This window comes from Dendrobates tinctorius, unplaced genomic scaffold, assembly GCF_039654945.1.
Source record: "Dendrobates tinctorius isolate UK_male_01 unplaced genomic scaffold, ASM3965494v1 ptg000046l, whole genome shotgun sequence".
Classification (NCBI taxonomy): Eukaryota; Metazoa; Chordata; class Amphibia; order Anura; family Dendrobatidae; genus Dendrobates; species Dendrobates tinctorius.
Window position 1 is genome coordinate 2,424,204 of NW_027361714.1, and position 19,481 is coordinate 2,443,684.

The 19,481-nt window shown below is 44.1% G+C and overlaps 1 protein-coding gene across 5 annotated transcripts in view; it reads right to left on the reverse strand.

Annotated features, from left to right (window-relative positions):
* SASH1 (SAM and SH3 domain containing 1) overlaps window positions 1-19,481 on the reverse strand; it is a 222,841-nt gene that overhangs the window by 97,099 nt on the left and 106,261 nt on the right. For 4 of the 5 annotated variants that reach the window (XM_073575658.1, XM_073575657.1, XM_073575662.1 and 1 more), the window contains exons 5-7: window positions 9,104-9,144; window positions 8,721-8,807; window positions 923-1,035 (exon numbers count right to left, since the gene is read on the reverse strand). In XM_073575658.1, coding sequence (XP_073431759.1) covers window positions 923-1,035; window positions 8,721-8,807; window positions 9,104-9,144 — 241 coding nt within the window. Of the gene's footprint in view, window positions 1-922; window positions 1,036-8,720; window positions 8,808-9,103; window positions 9,145-11,049; window positions 11,166-19,481 lie in introns of those variants that run through there. The other variant, XM_073575659.1, reaches the window with a different exon arrangement.

A 19,481-nucleotide genomic window follows, 5' to 3' on the forward strand; every position in this document is an offset into this window, starting at 1 on the left:
TCATCCATGACTCCGCTCCAGTTCTTCCCTGCATTCGTTTTCACACATGCACCATATTACGGTCTGGTTATAGAACCTCCTTGTCATTATAAGGCTCTGCTTAGATTAACAGTGGATATTATCATAGATTATAATAAACACAGAACAACAAACATCGTTACAGAATTCAACAGATGCAGTAAAAGACGGCGTGATCTGTTGTGTCGTGGATCTAAGTATATAAAGTGTAGAGGGTGTCATATACATTAGTCAGTCAGAAGAGCCATTTTAGGAAGCCATCATGACTATTGCCTAACAGACGACACAGGAGAGAAAATGAATCAAGCATGTTGAATTTCCATCCCTAATCACTTTGTTCTCAGGGAAGATGTGCCACCACCAGAACTGTCTGGCAGCCAGTTACTCGCCCTTACCCTCTGGAGAACATACTGTATGCTTGTTGAAGCTAATACCTAATAAAATGTATTTTGCCACTTTTGTACTGTTAGCATCTGTAATACTTGCAAATAAGAACGCTGGCCACACACTGCAGGTTGCTAGTTGTTCAGCAGACTGCTTGGCACCATGAGAGGTGGCTTTTCTGTGGTGACAACCAAGGGTTTGGGCCTAACAAAACCCAACAAACCCTAGTAATTGATTCCCTTACTATATCTGTTTTTGAGGGAAAGTGGAGACAAACCACTTCCCGCAAACAACTTTAATTGGTTGCGCCAAAATCGGTGGGTTTGCCTGGTTTTTATCTAATGTGTATGAACCTCTTGAAAGTTCAACCATTTTTCCAGTTCCAGTTCCCATTGTTGTAAGATTTTACAACCATTTCCTACCATAGTGCCCATAGTATTCTGAATAGTTGCAGTATAACATTAATAGAAGACAATCTAAGTGCACTGTTGAGAACACTGTTGAGGACTTGACATCCTACCCTTGCAAGCGCTTCCTCAATGGTGATCATTTTTTCCTTCACCATCATCATAAGCTGAATTCGCTCTTCATCACTCATCGTGATCTCACTGGCCACATAACCAACATCTTCCCCTGGATGAAAATAAGAAAATGCATTAATTCAGCATCTCTCCTGCCTGGAGAAGAAGACACAAGTAAATTAACTGCTTACATTGCCGTTACAGGTCTATCAAACTTCCTTCTATTACACAGAATATGTCAACCAGGTGCCTTTTAAATCCCCCATCTAATTCCTCAAATCCTCGTTCTCGGAAATCTTTGATACAATTTCTTTTACATTTTTATTATTTACCCAAATATTCCCTTAGCTGTTAATATTAACATATACATATTTCATATTTTGACACTGTTTGCACTTGTCTCCTTTTTTGGCGGGAGGCTGGTGGGTGCGGACTGTGGAGGTGTATCTTTCCCATGGGGTCCTGCTGTTCAGATTGTACTTTCTTATTTATTGGAGAGGTCTGGAGTGGGAAGACTTACATTTGTTTTTCCTGTGTTTTTTTTTCTTATTTAAAAAATTTATCAATATGGAATTAAAAAAAATATATATATATGGTCTCCACCGGCCATATGGCTTGATTCAAGAGCATGAGGATGAAATATAATTTCCTTCAAAGTGGCCGGCCAGGACTGTTGTGGTGTAGGCAAACTTATCAAAGGGATACCAAAAGGACTGGTGGAATAAGCTTTGCCCCCCCCATTTAACAATACACATCGCGTGTACTACATATTATACTATACTAGTACCTGTTGTGGTCTTTGTGCAGCTAAATCAGCACAACTCGCTTCCCAATATACTGTATTTCCCCGTACATAGTGCAAACCTCGCGTCTGCTCTCCTAGGTCCCTAAGGCTATGTGCCCACGTATGCAGAAAATTTCTGCTTCAAAACCGGACTCCTTCCCAGAAAACGCGCGTTTTATTTCTGCGATTTCCACGCATTTTTTGCAGAAAAACCACGCGTTTTTGATGCATTTTTTTCCGCGCGTCTTCTGACTCATAGAAAATAGCAAAAACGCGGACTTTTCCGCAAAATTAATGAGCATGCTGTGTTTTTTACCTCAAAGCGTTTTTTGCGCGGAAAAAACGCATCAATGTGCACAAAAAGTGCGGAATTCATTTAAAATGAATGGGATGCTTCTTGTATGCGTTTTTGAAGCTTTTTGACTGGGACAAATGCTTCAAAAACGCTTACGTGGGCACACAGCCGGCTGTCAGAAAATGCGTGGAAAAAACGCATCAAAACGCGCGGTTTTTAAGCAAAAAACGCGCAAAAAACATGTGTTCTCTGGGAAGGAGTCCGGTTTTGAAGCAGAAATTTTCTGCATACGTGGGCACATAGCCTAATGGTTTCACTACGCGCTGCTTCCCTCTGCTGGAGAAGACATTCAGCTAAGCAAATCATCTGCAGGAGGAAAATGTCTGCGCAGAATAGGGATGAAAAGGAGCAGGAACATTAATTCTTGCTGAAAATCAAGTGCTTCAACTACAGACTATGATGAGACTCCTCACAGAGTTGAGAAAGTGGAAGCTGGGAAGAGCAATAACTCCAGATCGGCACTAACAGGACATTATTTCATTGTGTGGATGTGCAGGATTGGACCCTGAGGGCCTGCTAGGACACTGGAAGGAACAAAAAGCCGCATTGTTCCATAGATCCCTATCGACGATGTCTTCTAGAAATGCATGAGCAGTTTTCAGGGTCTTAGTATAACCCTACATGCGAGAAAAGTCATAAACAAACCCTCCCAATAATGATGTAACTAGCTCCATATATTTGCCTTCATGCCTGGGGTAGTGTACAAGCTTGTGATCGTCAGACCTGCTCCTTTCTCTTATGGTGGTATTTACGGCAGCAGCTCACTAACTTTGAAATGCCAAAGGACATTCTCTAAATACCTCAATAAAATACCATTATGGTTTTATGTAAAGCTCGGGAAATAGGTTACTGCATTAATTAATCTTATTCTAACACGCTCTTAGGAAACGTTGTTTTCTTTTGGACTGCACAGTCCAAAGGAAAATGCACTAATCCAAAGACTTCAAAGAGGTTTTCTAGTTTTGGAAAACCCTTGCCCCCCCAATTGCATTTTATCAATACCAATTAATTGATACCAATTTGAGGTAAATACAATATTTTGATCGCTTTCATTGTATTTTTTTAGGGATGTGTGGTGTTTAAATTTTTATAGCTCAAACTTTTTAGGGCATGAAAATGCCAAATATGTATTTTTTTTAAAAGTTTCAGTTTCTTTAACAAGAAAGAGGAGGAAAATTTGATCTTTCGCCAGTTTGAGTATGTAAAACGGACACCAGCGGCAAAATAGTAAAATGTCTTTTTTTAACCCCTCATCTGTGTTGCAGAGATATTAGCTTGTCAAGTTTATCTGCTAATTTTCACTATAACCAAGATGGTGTTAGCAGAGATTTTTCACTGGGACGATTACTTTTTCCCCTGCATGAAGTTGACAAATCATAAGAAGGGAAGCGTAATACAGAGAAAAAAAAGAACACCCCCCAAAGAAGATAGAAACGGCTTTCTCTGTGACACGGTATCTGTGACACGTTAAGACATGTAATGACACATAGATCTGCTCTACAGGTCAGGTCACACAGATTTCACTGCCAGCATCAACTGTGAATAGAAGCAGGGGGAGGGGAAGAGAGAACAGAGCTGTTTGTCATTACATACAGCTCTCTTAATTGGGAAATAATGCCCTGATAGTTGGCACAGATCCAGAGTGGTGTATGTAACACTACTACTCTCATCTCACTGCACTGTCATTATCTTATAATGCTCTCCCAATAGTGCTTCATATAGTAAAATGCATTTCTAATAGTCCTCCATACTGTATAATACACCCCATAGTCCTCCATAAATAATGTACTCCCCATAGTTCTACATATAGTATAATGCACTCTGCTTAGTCATCCATATAGTATAATGTACTTCCAATAGTCCTCCATATAATATAATGCATTCCCAATAGTCCGCCATACAGTATAATTCACCCCATAGGTCTCCATACAGTATAATGCACCCCTAATAGTCCTCCATACAGTTTAAGGCACCTCCATATAATACAATGTACTCCCCATAGTCCTCCACATAGTATAATGCACTTCGCAGAGTCCTGCATATAGTATAATGCACTGCCCATAGTTTTTCATATAATATAATGCATTCACAATAGTCCTCCATACAGTATAATTCACTCCATACGCCTCCACATAGTATAATGCACCCATGATAGTGCTCCATATAGTATAATTCACGCGATAGTTCCTTATATAGCATAATGCACTCTCCATAGTCCTCCATACAGTATAATGTACCTCCATATAGTATTCCACGCTCCCCATTATCCTCTATATAGTATAATGTACGCATAATTCTCCATATGGTATAATGCACTCCATAGTCCTCCATATACTAGAATTCAGTCCCCGTAGTCCTCCATATGGTATAATGCACCCGCATAGTCCTACTTATAGTATAATACACTCCCCATAGTCCTCCATATATAGTATAATGAATTTGATCTGACCAGATGTCATGTGCCCCTAACAGTTGCGGGTGGAATTGCGATCCACCCGTGGCTGTCAACATGTTAAATGCCGCTGTCAATCTCTGATCATGCCCGTGCCGGGAGCGTTTCACTAGCTCTGCCCATTGGCACCCCTGTCATATGACTGCAGGGCACTGATGGGATGGCATGACAACCCGGGGTCTGCAGTGGCCGGCATTCATAGCACATAAGCATTTCTGCTACACATAGCATTGCTGAAACCCTGCTATGTGTAGCACAAGTGATCAGATGATCACAGCGTCAAGTCTCCTATGGAGACTACTGAAGCAAGTAAAAAGAAAATGTTTTTTTCCACATTCAAAATAAAACAAAATATCAAAAATACACATATTTGGTATTGCCAGGTTGAGAAACACCTGATCTATCAAAATATAAAAATAATTATTCAGATCGGTAAATGAAGTACCGAGAAAAAAATCAAAATGGCAGAAGTTTTATTTGGTTGCTGCAACTTTGCAATAAAATGCAATGAGCGGTGATCAAAACATTGTATCTATCCCAAAACAGTATCAATAAAAACATCAGCTCGGTGCACAAAAAAAATAAGCCCTCACCCGGCTCCAGATCCGCTACAGGCCTTGGAAAATGGAGACAATTTTTTTTTTTTTATACATTTTGGATTTTTTTCACCACATAAATAAAAAAGAACCTATACGTTTGGTGTCTACAAATTCGGAATGACCTGAGGAATCATAATGGCAGGTAAGATTGCATTTTTTTTTTCGCAATTTCAAAGCATCTGAAATTTTTTCCCGCCTTCTAGTACTTGTCCCATAAAAAACTAGCCCTCACATGGCCGTATTGATGAAAAAATAAAAAGGTTATGGCTCTGGGAAGAACCAGAGCAAAAAAAGAAAATGCAAAAACAGAAAATCCCAAGGAGGTAAAGGGGTTAAAGAACATTGGGGCTCTCTGTTACAGCTGTTAGACAGAGGTAGCAAGAGACAGACCTCTTCTGAACAGATACTGATGGCCTATCCCAGTGATGGCAAACCTTTTAGAGACTAAGTGCCCAAATTGCAACCCAAAACCCACTTATTTATCTCCAAGTGCAAAGATGGCAATTTAACCTCAATGTTGATGTTTTAGTTTAGAATAAATAACTCATACAGAGAGCAGGCTGGGGCAGAAGAGAGCAGGCACAGACAGGAGCAGGGGTACGTACCAGACTGCAGATATAAAGGAATATGCTTCCTTTCCTGGTATATCCTCTTCCCATCCTGGTATATATCCCCTCCCCATCCTTGTATATATGTCACCCAATCCTTGTATATATGTCACCCCATCCTTGTATATATGTCACCCCATCCTTGTATATATGTTACCCCATCCCTGTATAGGTCACCCCAACCTTGTATAGGTCACCCCATCCTTGAATATGTCACCCCATCCTTGTATATATGCGCCCCATCCTTGTATATGTCATCCCATCCTTGTATATGTCACCCCATCCTTGTATATGTCACCCCATCCTTGTATATGTCACCCCATCCTTGTATATATGCGCCCCATCCTTGTATGTCACCCCATCCTTGTATATGTCACCCCATCCTTGAATATGTCACCCCATCCTTGTATATGTCACCCCATCCTTGAATATGTCACCCCATCCTTGAATATATGCGCCCCATCCTTGTATGTCACCCCATCCTTGTATATGTCACCCCATCCTTGTATATGTCACCCCATCCTTGTATATGTCACCCCATCCTTGAATATATGTCACCCCATCCTTGAATATATGTCACCCCATCCTTGAATATATGTCACCCAATCCTTGTATATATGTCACCCCATCCTTGTATATGTCACCCCATCCTTGTATATGTCACCCCATCCTTGTATATGTCACCCCATCCTTGTATATATGTCACCCCATCCTTGTATATGTCACCCCATCCTTGTATGTCACCCCATCCTTGTATATATGTCACCCCATCCTTGTATATATGTCACCCCATCCCTGTACAGGTCACCCCATCCTTGAATATGTCACCCCTTCCTTGTATATATGCGCCCCATCCTTGTATGTCACTCCATCCTTGTATATGTCACCCCATCCCTGTACAGGTCACCCCATCCTTGAATATGTCACCCCTTCCTTGTATATATGCGCCCCATCCTTGTATGTCACTCCATCCTTGTATAGGTCACCCCATCCTTGAATATGTCACCCCATCCTTGTATATATGCGCCCCATCCTTGTATGTCACTCCATCCTTGAATATGTCACCCCTTCCATTTATACATGTCACCCCATCCTTGTATATATGTCATCCCATCCATGTATATACGTCACTCCATCCATGTATATATGTCACCACATCCTTGTATATATGTCACTCCATTTATGTATGAGAGATATATATATATATATATATATATATATATATATATACAGCTCTGGCAAAAATTAAGAGACCACCACATCAAAACCCTGTCATGGGCAGCCCATTCTCCAGACCTGAACCCCATGGAAAACCTCTGGAATGTAATCAAGAGGGTGATGGATAGTCACAAGCCATCAAACAACGAAGAACCTAAATTTTTGTACCAGAAGTAGTGTGAAAGACTGGTGGAAAACATGTCAAGACGCATGAAAGCTGTTTTTAAAAATCATGGTTATTCCACAAAATATTGATTTCTGAACTCTTCCTGAGTTAAAACATTAGTTTTGTTGTTTTTAAATGATTATGAACTTGTTTTCTTTGCATTATTTGAGGTCATTATTTGAGGTTCTTTTATTTAATTCTGACCATTTCTCATTTTTAGAAAAAAAAAATACAAAATTCGAAGACATGTTGTCAGAAGTTTACAGAGTAAAAGAGCAATTTACATTTTACTCAAAAATATACCTATAAAGAGAAAAATCAGACAAACTGAACATTTGAAAAGTGGTCTCTTAATTTTTGCCAGAGCTGTATATGTCTCCCCATTCTTGTATATATGTCACCCCATCCATGTATATATGTCACCGCATCCTTGTATATGTCCCCCATCATTGCACATGCGCTGGCATCCTGGTATACGCCCCCATCCTGCCGGCGCGCTGTTCAACACATAGAAAGAAAAAAACAAAACCACAAACATTGCTGCTCCTCTTCCTTCCTCTCCCCCAATGCGCCACGTCATCTTCTGAAGTTAGCAGCTGACTTCAGCGTCCAAGTGAAGGGGGGCGCATGATGTCACTGCAATGCACACAGTCGCATGTTTACGACTACATCAGCTGCTGCCCTCTGATTGGCCAGCAGCGTGTGTTGCGGAGCACGGACCCAGCAAGTTCATGCGCTGCATTATGCTTCAGCTGGATGCATGTCCAAGGACACAGATCCAGCTGAAGTGAGGGTTGGCGTCACTGACTCCTCACAGAGCCCAGTCCACTGATGCGGAACGGCGATGGCGCGCGCGCGCCCACAGGTAGCCTCTGGTGCCCCCTCTGGCACGCGTCCCATTGGTTCACCACAACTGGCCTATCATAAGACAAAATAAAATCAATATTGAGAAGCTGAAAAAAACCCTTTTGAGATCCCCATCTCCACTCAGAATTGGAGTGCTGTTAGCGAGAACTGTAGATGATAAAAAGTAAGAATGGACACCAAAACGTTACAGTACTATCCTCTGACGGCCTTAGGGTGGTTTCACATTAGCGCTTTTTAAGCGCACGCACAGCCGGGGGTAGCTCCGCCCCCGAGCCGGCTCTCTGCCCGGCGTGCCCGCCCCTTGCTTGTAGCGCCGCCTCCTAGCGCACAGCGGCGCCTGCGATCGGCGCACCCTATCTTTAGCATAGGGTGCGCAGATCGTGCGCAGGCCGTGCGCTAGTTGCGCTTTGACCTGCGCTGCGCACTTTTGACGGTGCGCCGTGCGCGCCAAAATCCGTGCAGCGCAGGTCAAAGCGCAACTAGCGCACGGCCTGCGCACGATCTGCGCACCCTATGCTAAAGATAGGGTGCGCCGATCGCAGGCGCCGCTGTCCGCTAGGAGGCGGCGCTACAAGCAAGGGGCGGGCACGCCGGGCAGAGAGCCGGCTCGGGGGCGGAGCTACCCCCGGCCGTGCGTGCGCTTAAAAAGCGCTAATGTGAAACCAGCCTTACTGTGTTTTTTAGAATCAATGAAATATATGATGAGAAATACAGAGTAATAGTATTGTTATTGATTGCTATTCATTACCTTTTGAAGTCTGTCTCATTATTCCTTTTTGACTTTTCCGGAAATTTTGCCAGAAATACTTATTTTTCTTCTTCCAGTCAACTTTACCTAAACACACATAAAAAAAAAAAACAATTGTGGAAAATCATTAAAGTCATTCTAAGCCTAGTAATCACACTTGGCAGATCAGACAGCAAAATCTCTCCTACATTGATTTTAATGATATAACTAGCTGTTCTTGCAGGGATATAAGCATGCATTCCAACAAGTGTCATCTTGGAAAAGCTAAATACTGTAATAGGCATCGGTAAGGACAGGCCTCAAAAACGCATCGTGGAACTATGTCACTCAATCCACAAACATGCTTCCGTTACCTATTGATCTCAACTGTAAAAAATACTGACCTACAGAGCTTTCTTCAGAGCTTGATTTATGAAGAGATAGCCTGAAAAAGAGAAAAGAAAATGGAAAATGGTCCTCCTGAAGCATTCACACGAAAGACAGAAGAACATGGTTTACATTTCTCAGCATGTGAGTCCCATTATTTACCAGATGAGGGCGACAAAGACTTTTTTTTCCTCTATTCACATTGCGCTACAGTTAACCCCATCAGAAATGTGTAACAGAATTATTGGATAAAAGTGAGGCCGCGTCCAGGTGTGCGCCGTGGAAAAGCATGTGTGAACTTTGTCAGGGAATGACCTTCTTAGCTTATCACTACACTACCAGATGCTGCCTTCTCATACAATAACCACTTCCTCGCTGGAGCCTGCACTGATTACCAGTCAGCTTTACTCTCTACTATGCACTCACAGACGCTGACTGATAAGGTCAAATCTGTCCATGTTCACAAAAGGAGCCGCAAATGTGTTCAGCACCAAAAGGGTTAAGAAGCTTTATCCTTTTTTTTTCCATTTTTCCCCTGGAATCAAAAAATTACTAGCAAAATAGCAAAAATAAGTTCTCCAGGATATTCTCCTCCATCAGTCTCATTAACGGGGCATTAGGAGAAAGAGAGAAGTGCGGTTTGAGTGCTGCCACCTTCAGTGCCAATTTGGCCTGATGATCAAGGACGCAGTAATCGAAAGCAGACTGGTTGCCAGGGTTGTCACTTATTACTAAACACCGTTTCACACAATTTTAAGACCAGGCTTCTGTATTGCATAGTCCCCCCCAAAAAAAAAAATATATCTTTTTACTAAAACACTTTGAAATTATTTTCATTAATCAACAGTACAAGCAAAAATGAATTATTAGAAAAACAGCCCTAGAGAGTACATCTTCTGCCTATAAAAGACTATGAAGAGGAAAGCGTGACAGAGGCAGAGATGAGAGAGACGCAGACAAGCTGCTGCAGCTTCTAGTGACTATAGTAGGGGTGGGCAATTAATTTTCCTGAGGGGCAACATGAGAGACCGTGACTGTTGTGGAGGGCCGAACCAATAGGCTGAAATGAATTAAGCTCAATATTAATATCAACAAATAATTATTAATATAATTAATATTAATTATAGCACTCAATATTGAGCAGAATTAAGTATGCCGATATTCCTCATATATATATTTTTTCCCCGTTTGAACCCAAATACAGTCTCTTCTATATACTGTATGAGGCGCACACAGCCTCCCCGTGTCCAGCGCATGAGGCGCACACAGCCTCCCCGTGTCCAGCGCATGAGGCGCACACAGCCTCCCCGTGTCCAGCGCATGAGGCGCACACAGCCTCCCCGTGTCCAGCGCATGAGGCGCACACAGCCTCCCCGTGTCCAGCGCATGAGGCGCACACAGCCTCCCCGTGTCCAGCGCATGAGGCGCACACAGCCTCCCCGTGTCCAGCGCATGAGGCGCACACAGCCTCCCCGTGTCCAGCGCATGAGGCGCACACAGCCTCCCCGTGTCCAGCGCATGAGGCGCACACAGCCTCCCCGTGTCAGCGCATGAGGCGCACACAGCCTCCCCGTGTCCAGCGCATGAGGCGCACACAGCCTCCCCGTGTCCAGCGCATGAGGCGCACACAGCCTCCCCGTGTCCAGCGCATGAGGCGCACACAGCCTCCTCGTGTCCAGCGCATGAGGCGCACACAGCCTCCCCGTGTCCAGCGCATGAGACGCACACAGCCTCCCCGTGTCCAGCGCATGAGGCGCACACAGCCTCCCCGTGTCCAGCGCATGAGGCGCACACAGCCTCCCCGTGTCCAGCGCATGAGGCGCACACAGCCTCCCCGTGTCCAGTGCATGAGGCGCACACAGCCTCCCCATGTCCAGTGCATGAGGCACACACAGCCTCCCTATGTCCAGCCAAACGTCCTATATACATAAATAACTAGAAAAAATAAACACCACATACTCACCTCGGTCCCGTTGAACTCTGCTTCTGCTCCTGTCTCGGTGTCTGACTCTCTGCAGTACACAGATAATGCAATGACATCATCGCATCAGCTGTTTCACATGCTGATTGGCGGGGGAAGTGGCCAGAGGCCCCTCCTCCACCAATGCAGTCGGCGTGGATGTAGACAGCGAGTGGGCGGGCACGGTGTGGACCATGGGCCACTATTTTCAGCTCCTCGGCTGTCTCCGTCCGTGGGCCCGACTGATACAGTCAGAGGGCCGGATGTGGCTGCACTCTTCCCAGGTCTGGACTAGAGTGTACAGAGGCAAACACCTGCAAAATGTAAGGCACAAGGCATATATATAGCCAAAAATCGTGTTACTACTCGTGTACACAGGACAGCTTATTCTAAAAAGTCCCCTGAAGTCACAGTAAAATTAATAACATTTCATGGATTTTTTTATTACATGTGAACCCTTAGGCTGTGTGCCCACGTAAGCGTTTTTTTCGCGTTTTTCCCGGTCAAAACGCTTCAAAGACGCATGGAAGAAGCATCCCATTCATTTTAAATGAATCCCGCACTTTTTGTGCACATTGATGCGTTTTTTTCCACGCAAAAAACGCAGCATGCTCATTAATTTTGCGGAAAAGTCCGCGTTTTTAGCGATTTTCTATGAGTCAGAAGACACGCGGAAAAAAACTCATCAAAAACGCGTTTTTTTGTGAGCAAAAAACGTGCGGAAATAAAACGCGCGTTTTCTGGGAAGGAGTCCGGTTTTGAAGCAGAAATTTTCTGCATACGTGGGCACATAGCCTTACAGTGTTGTGGGACATTATAATCAGACAGCATACCTGATCCATTCTGACAAGATTATATTTCCTATAAAGTATGCAAATTGCTTCTTGGGAGAGGACTAGAACTCTATAGCGCCACCTATTGGAAGCAGCAATCCTATAAGTCACACGACCCTTTAACGAGTCTTGTAATATGACTTAGGATAAAAGGAAAGCCAGAATCTCAATTTGCAGACATGGTGTTTCGGTGTATTGCCCCTCATCAGTGCAAAGTATGAGAACTGATTTGGCTAGGTGAGAGGATCTGGACTGAGGTCTAAGGGGTAAGGTTTCTCCTTGTGGAGAGTGACATACCGGCTCTGGCATGCCAATGTAAGGAGGCTTATTCGCCGTGCAATGCTCCTCTGTGAAAATTAATATGCAAATTGCCTCTTCAGATAGGAAAAGGACTAGAACTCTATAGCGCCACCTGTTGGAAACCACAATCCTGCAAGTCACAATACACCCTTTAATGAGCCTTGCAATAATATGACTTAGGATAAAAGGCAAATCAGAATCTCAGTTTGCAGACACATTGTTTCGGGGTATTGGCCCTCATCAGTGCAAAGTATGAGATCTGATTTGGTCTATAAAGATGATTAAAAGGACAAGGTCTGTGCGAACAATGAACAAAGGGAAATACTGGAAGGTTTCAACTCTTAAAGGGGTTGGCCACACCTTTACAAGTCTCTTTAATGTGAACTAACTGCTATAGAAAAGCCCTTGTGTGAATACTTTGCGTTCCCAAATATAAATGGGAAGCACAATTCGGCATGGCTGTATATTAAGGCCCCTTTACATTTAGCGATGCACCAGCGATCCCGCTAAATGGTCGCTAATGAGCTGCCACACTGGCAGATCTCACAGCGACGTAGCGACACAGCAGCAGTCGTTACTTACCTGTCAGATGCGGCGATACTGATGTCCTCCCGCCCGCGTCCACGCGTCGCTCGTCGGCGCAAGCAGGAAGCGCCCAACGAGAAATGGAGCTGCGCGATCAGCAACAGACAGCGGGGGAGCCGGTTGGAGGTAAGTATCACACATAGCGATATCGCTAGCAATAGCGCTGCTGCGTCACAAAATCGGTGACGCTTTAACGATATCGCTACGTGTAAAGGCCCCTTCAGACTCAGGGCATCCATATTATAAGTATAAATGGCTTTTTACTACGTTACCCAGTGGAAAATCAACCTCTGTGACTCGCAATGAAAGCCCAGCATGACCTTGCAGCAGATCTCCAAACCAAGGCGATAACAATTGCGTAATTATTTCACCTTGGCATGGACACACATCTTAATCGGCCTTGATAACAGTGGATAATTATACGCTACAGTCATAATGACACAAACATGCTAAATAATTGCTGCAGTAGACGGTTATTTAGAGAAAATGTCAGACAAAATAGTGTGAAGATAGAGGAGCTTTTCTTTCCATGCCGCGGTGTCACTTCGGAACTATGTGATATTACTGAATGACCAAGCCATCAGAACTAACGGGACAAATCTTTGTATAAAAACATTTTATATTACAGGGTTCACGGTATGTCCACGGGGGGCAATAAGGAGGGCAGAAATATTCTACAGACTTGCATCATATATTTGTGACAAGTGCGAGTTTCACTGGTAAGACCCCTAAGTTATTGTAAGATGGTGGTCCCATCGCTGTCAGCCATGCCTGCATATATCTCTCCATTCATGGACATGGGCGTTCCAAACATTGCAGAGCACAACCATCTCTATACTGACAGCGGTGCGCACAGTTCTCCAGTACAGTTTTCACAGTTCACGAAAGGAATATCTCACAGATTTTTCCATAGTAATTGGGCATTAGCATCAGGCGAGTTGTGTAAACCCATATGTGCACCTCGCCACAAATCCTACTCCAGCCCCTGCTGGAGTAAGATTTGTGGTGTAACAAGCGCCCCACTTATCATTACGCCCCAGTCATACCCCAACTCCACACACTTCAGCGGAGCTGGGACTAACTGGCCAATAGTTGCAAAATATAGGCGCAATTCCGAGTTGCACCTACATTTGTAACTTTTCAAAGCTTTTACGCCAGAATTGTGGCATGAAAATTGATGAATCGGGCCCTTACGCCCTATACAATCTCAGATTGACATGGAGCATTAACACTAGAACTACCGGAGGGGTCATTTTGACCCTTTTGCTATTTCTTTTTCCTATAATTTCTAAAATTTTAACAAATGAGTTCTGACATTTTGTGACTTTTATTTATTCATGGTAGTGTATATTTAAGGACACAAAAATGGACGTCATCGCTCGTAAAGGCTTACTGGGACCAGGAGCGTGGAGAGAGGCGGGAAGGCTGCGCGGGACGTCAGAAGGTAAGAATAACAATATTTTTTATTTTAAATTCTATTTTTTACAGGGATATGGTACCCAAAGCCCGGAGGACAGTCTCCTCTCCTCCGGACCGTGGGTACCATCCGCAAATGTTCTGCTTACTTTTCGCATGGTGTGCACAGCCACATGCGGAAAGTAAGCAGAACAATGCATTTCTATAGGTGCGGGATCGCCGCAATTCCGTGAAATTAATGAGCATGCTGCGCTTTTTACCGCAAAGCGATTCTGCCGCGGTAAAAACCGCAGCATTAGCACAGCATTGCGGAATCCCATAGGAATGCATGGGATGGTTGTATCAAAACTGCTGTACCTTGTAAACTGAGTGATACTTCACTGGAATCATGGTCTCTTTTCCAACATAATTCTGCAAGTTTTTTTCTTAATTTAATAAAATAAATTTAGGCTTTGGTGAGATTTAGGAACAGATGATCCCCAAAGCATTGACTTATAAGCCCACACAAACACATACTGGAGCAGATGCCAGCAGTCGGACCCCCACTGATAGAAACGTGACGTCATATCCTAGCAGGAAGATGTGCTTCCAGTGACACAATATAAAGTGCTCCTTGCTCATGTACAGGAAAGCATAGATCTTCTGACATGGAAGCAATCAGCAAGTGAGATGTCAGATGTCTGGGAGCTCATTTGGCATAAAATAAATAATCAGACATTACAGTTTTGCCGATGACCCTTAGGAGCAGTTTCAGGGCAGCAATTACTGTAAAATGAAGATTATTTATATGCTGATTACAATTCCCCAATAATGATCCGGTGATGCTTGGCAAGAAGGAGCGCAGTGTTTTGACACCCAGCCAAGCGCTGTCACTCCACGAGATGGCTTTAGGGCATGTTGTCTATCAAAGTGCATCTTTATTAGCAGCTTCTCATAAACGCTGTATCCGACAGCTCCCTAATAGAAAACCCATTCATGTTAATGAAAGTGTTCAGCTCACGATGAGAAACACTTTGATAAATAGAATTGCCTATTCTATATAGTTTTTGAGAAGGCCGTTTCCTCTTGTGCCAAGTCGTGTTTCCCTTCAGAAGCCTGAGTAGCTCCCGGCTGTACCATGGCTAAAGAGTACAAGCAATAAGCCAAGTCCTAAGGGTAGGGCAGCTCCCCTTGCAAAGACCCATTAACCTGTAAGGCCAGCTCAGGGACCATTATAAAATGCACATTGGGCCCGAAACCTGACGATGCCCTAATGCTTGTATAAGTTGCCCACTACACAAGAGGGCTCAGATATAATTCTCTGTCCTGATCATTGTTTAGGATACGCGAGGCTCAACAACAATAATGGGTAAAATTGCAAAGTAAAAAGACGCAACTTTGCAATTTACTTCTAAGAATCCTCCATGTTCTGAAGGATAAATTGATTTTTACTGTCATTATTTAATGTCCTCGTCTAGGTTACCAGCCAGTGTTGCAATCTAGCAGCAGTGGCCGAGCTTGTAAGCACTGATCTAAAGCTGGCTAGATCACTAAAGAGCCTTAGGGCCCTCCAATATTGCATCAGACAGCGCACAGTTCAAGAAAGAGACTCTCCTGCCAGTCTGGGCTCTCAATCTTTAATGCACCGCCCCTTCAGCAAATGGGAAACCGGGAGGCAGGGGTGCAGTACACTTCTGAAGGTGACACACAAGATCATCCCTTTAAAGGGAAGGTGCCGTGTTTTTTCATAATTTAATGTAAAAAAGAAAACAGTATAAAAGATACTGTCCCCTAAGCTTGACTCAGTGGTGTGTATGGTTTTTTTTATACTGTATTTAATGCAGCCACTGGGGGCTGCCATCTTACCTTTCTAGCTGCTGAACGACACTTTCCATGCTCATTTACAGCAGTCCCTGGGCATAAGACATAACAGTCGGCTCCCGACCCTATCTGTATCATTGCAGCTGCATCAGGAGTGAACTGGCCACGCCTCTGCGGGCAGCTCAATTCACAGATGTAGGTGAGGCCTGGCGCCATCTTATTAGAACCCAGTGCTTTCCTTTTAGCTCCATTTACACTCTATTGCAAGCCCTGGATGCTGTACTGTTCCACCATGACAGGGCTTGGATGTTCACTCTGCACATACCAGCTGCAGGAGAGGAACCAGGACGAGCTCCTGGAGACCGAGCTGCTCATTCCAAAACACCCGACCAGCTGCTGCCCCTGCTCTTGCAAAACATAGGAGGAGCTGCTCCCTGCTCTTTCAAAACACTTGGCCATCTGCTGGACATCTAATCCTATCCTGAGTGATACTGACTGCTGAGCCGTGTATCTAATCCTCTCCTGTGTGATACTGACTGCTGAGCCATGTATCTAATCCTCTCCTGTGTGATACTGACTGCTGAGCCGTGTATCTAATACTATTCAGTGTGATACTGTCTGCTGAGCCGTGCATCTAATCCTATCCTGGGTGATACGGACTGCTGAGCCATGTATCTAATCCTATCCTGTGTGATACTGTCTGCAGAGCCGTGTATCTAATCCTCTCCTGTGTGATACTGACTGCTGAGCCATGTATCTAATACTATTCTGTGTGATACTGTCTGCTGAGCCGTGTATCCAATCCTATCCTGTGTGATACTGACTGCTGAGTCGTGTATCTAATCCTATCCTGTGTGATACTGTCTGCTGAGCCGTGTATCTAATCCTATCCTGTGTGATACTGTCTGCTGAGCCGTGTATCTAATCCTATCCTGTGTGATACTGTCTGCTGATCCGTGTATCTAATCCTATCCTGTGTGATACAGTCTGTTGAGCCGTGTATCTAATCCTATCCTGTGTGATACTGACTGCCGAGCAGTGTATCTAATCCTATCCTGTGTGATACTGAATGCTGAGCTGTGTATCTAATCCTATCCTGTGTGATACTGACTTCTGCGCCGTGTATCCAATCCTGTGTGATACTGAATGCTGAGCTGTGTATCTAATCCTATCCTGTGTGATACAGTCTGCTGAGCTGTGTATCTAATCCTCTCCTGTGTGATACAGTCTGTTGATTCGTGTATCTAATCCTATCCTGTGTGATACAGTCTGCTGAGCTGTGTATCTAATCCTCTCCTGTGTGATACAGTCTGCTGATTCGTGTATCTAATCCTATCCTGTGTGATACTGTCTGCTGATCCGTGTATCTAATCCTATCCTGTGTGATACTGACTGCTGAGCCGTGTATCTAATCCTATCCCGTGTGATATTGACTGCTGAGCTGTGTATCTAATCCTATCTCGTGTGATACTGCTCTCCTGAAATACTCTGTGCTGCTGTCACCCTGCTGGTTTTATGTGTGATCTACATGGTGGTATTGTGTATGATCTATATGGCGGTATTATGTGTGAAGTATATGGCAGTATTATGTGTGAACTATATGGCGGTATTATGTGAGAACACTATGGCAGTATTATCTGCTAAAAGGGGACCCTTACTAGGGTGGTTCTGGCTGAGCACCTGCACACGGGTCAGGGGTAATAGGTGCAGTCAGGGGAGGGCTGGTCAGGCAGCTGAAGAGAGGGGTCTCATTTTTATCATTACTATATGGCTACATTTCCCCCAGCCTGCTTCCCAGCGTCACCCCGGACTGCACCTGTCGCCTCGCTTTCACACATCGCCAGGACAGGATCTGAGGAGGGGAATGGGGTCTTTGCATGCAAAGTCTGGATCAGAACAGGCCATCAATCAGCAGAAATGTTTCCTGGATTTCTGTGCTGCTGTCTCCCTGCTCCTCCCCCATATATCTCCCTCTGTGCCCCCCATAGACCAGCACACTGCTCTCCTGAAACACTCTATGCTGCTGTCACCCTGCTCCTTCCCCATATATCTCCCTCTGTACCCCCCATACACCAGCACACTGCTCTCCTGAAAAACTCTGTGCTGCTGTCACCCTGCTCCCAGAATCCTTGCTGCCTGCCACCCTTGGTGACCGAAGACCCCATTCCTCTCCTCAGATCCTGTCCTGGCGATGTGTGAAAGCGAGTCAACAGGGGCCTGATATATGGTGGAAGGAGCAGGGTGACAGCAGCACAGAGTATTTCAGGAGAGCAGTGTGCTGGTCTATGGGGGGGGCAGCCTGTTCGGTGCCAGGGATTGTACATAGAGCGCTGTGTTTTATACACATGGATGGACCGTCTGCTTGTCTGCTCCACAGAAATCCAGGAAACATTTCTGCTGATTGATGACCTGTTCTGATCCAGACTTTGCATGCAAAAACAGTCAGTAACTTTTTTAGGCCCCATCAAAATGGCTGCTCACTGTGTCCCTAAATGTCATCCTCTCTTTTCCCTTAGGGCTGTTTCACATTTCCATTTGTTGCCATCAGTCAAAATCTGCCGTTTTGGAAAAAAAACGGATCCGCCCAAAAATGTATTTTTTCCCATTGACTTGCATTAGCGGCGGATTTTGATGGATGGTCATCCGTTGGATCCGTCTTTTGACGGATCCGCCAAAATTTTGGCGTCCGCTGACTTGAGTGGACGGACAATGAAACTTTTTTTGTCTGCGTCAAAACAGTGGATAGCAACGGATCCGCCACTCTCCGCCAATCGTTATAATGATAGCCTATGGGCGGCGGATCCGTTGCCAACCGTTAATTGACGGAATCCGGGAACGGATCTGCTTTTTTACACTGAACATGTCCAGAAGAATTTCCTTACCAGAGATTTGGGGGGCTCTCTCCCCCTCTCTCTTTTTCCAGACTCATGTTCCTTTAAATTTGCAGCAGTACCTGATAAAGCGGATCCGTCAAAAAAACAGAAATGTGAAAAAGGCCTTAGCAAACACCCAGAAGGGGAGGAGAGGCGTGACATCACACCCATGTCAGCAGATTCCGCCCATAATTACTGCAGGGCAGTAATGTGAGCTAGTTGTACACTAGGTTTTTGTGCCAAATTTCAGTAGCTGCTCCCCTAGTGTTAACAAGTGGAAATGCCAAACTTTTTAAAATTATTTTTCATATTTTACAAAATTGAAAACAAATGATAATATTTTTTAAGAAAATGTAAACATTAATTCTTTAAATTTTTTCAATTGCTGAAAAAAATTTTTGGGATGGCATTTTCCCTTTAAGTCTGCATTCAAATGTTCAGTTTTGGTATTTTATATCATTATCTGTAAGTCAAAACCGGGAGTGGGTGAAAAATCCAGTAATGGTGACGTGTTTATATTATAATTTTCATCTGATTGTTCCACTCCTAATTTTGTCTTACAAATACTGATATAAAACACAGATCACATACTGAATGTGTGAACGTGGCCTTAAAGCGAACCTGTCAG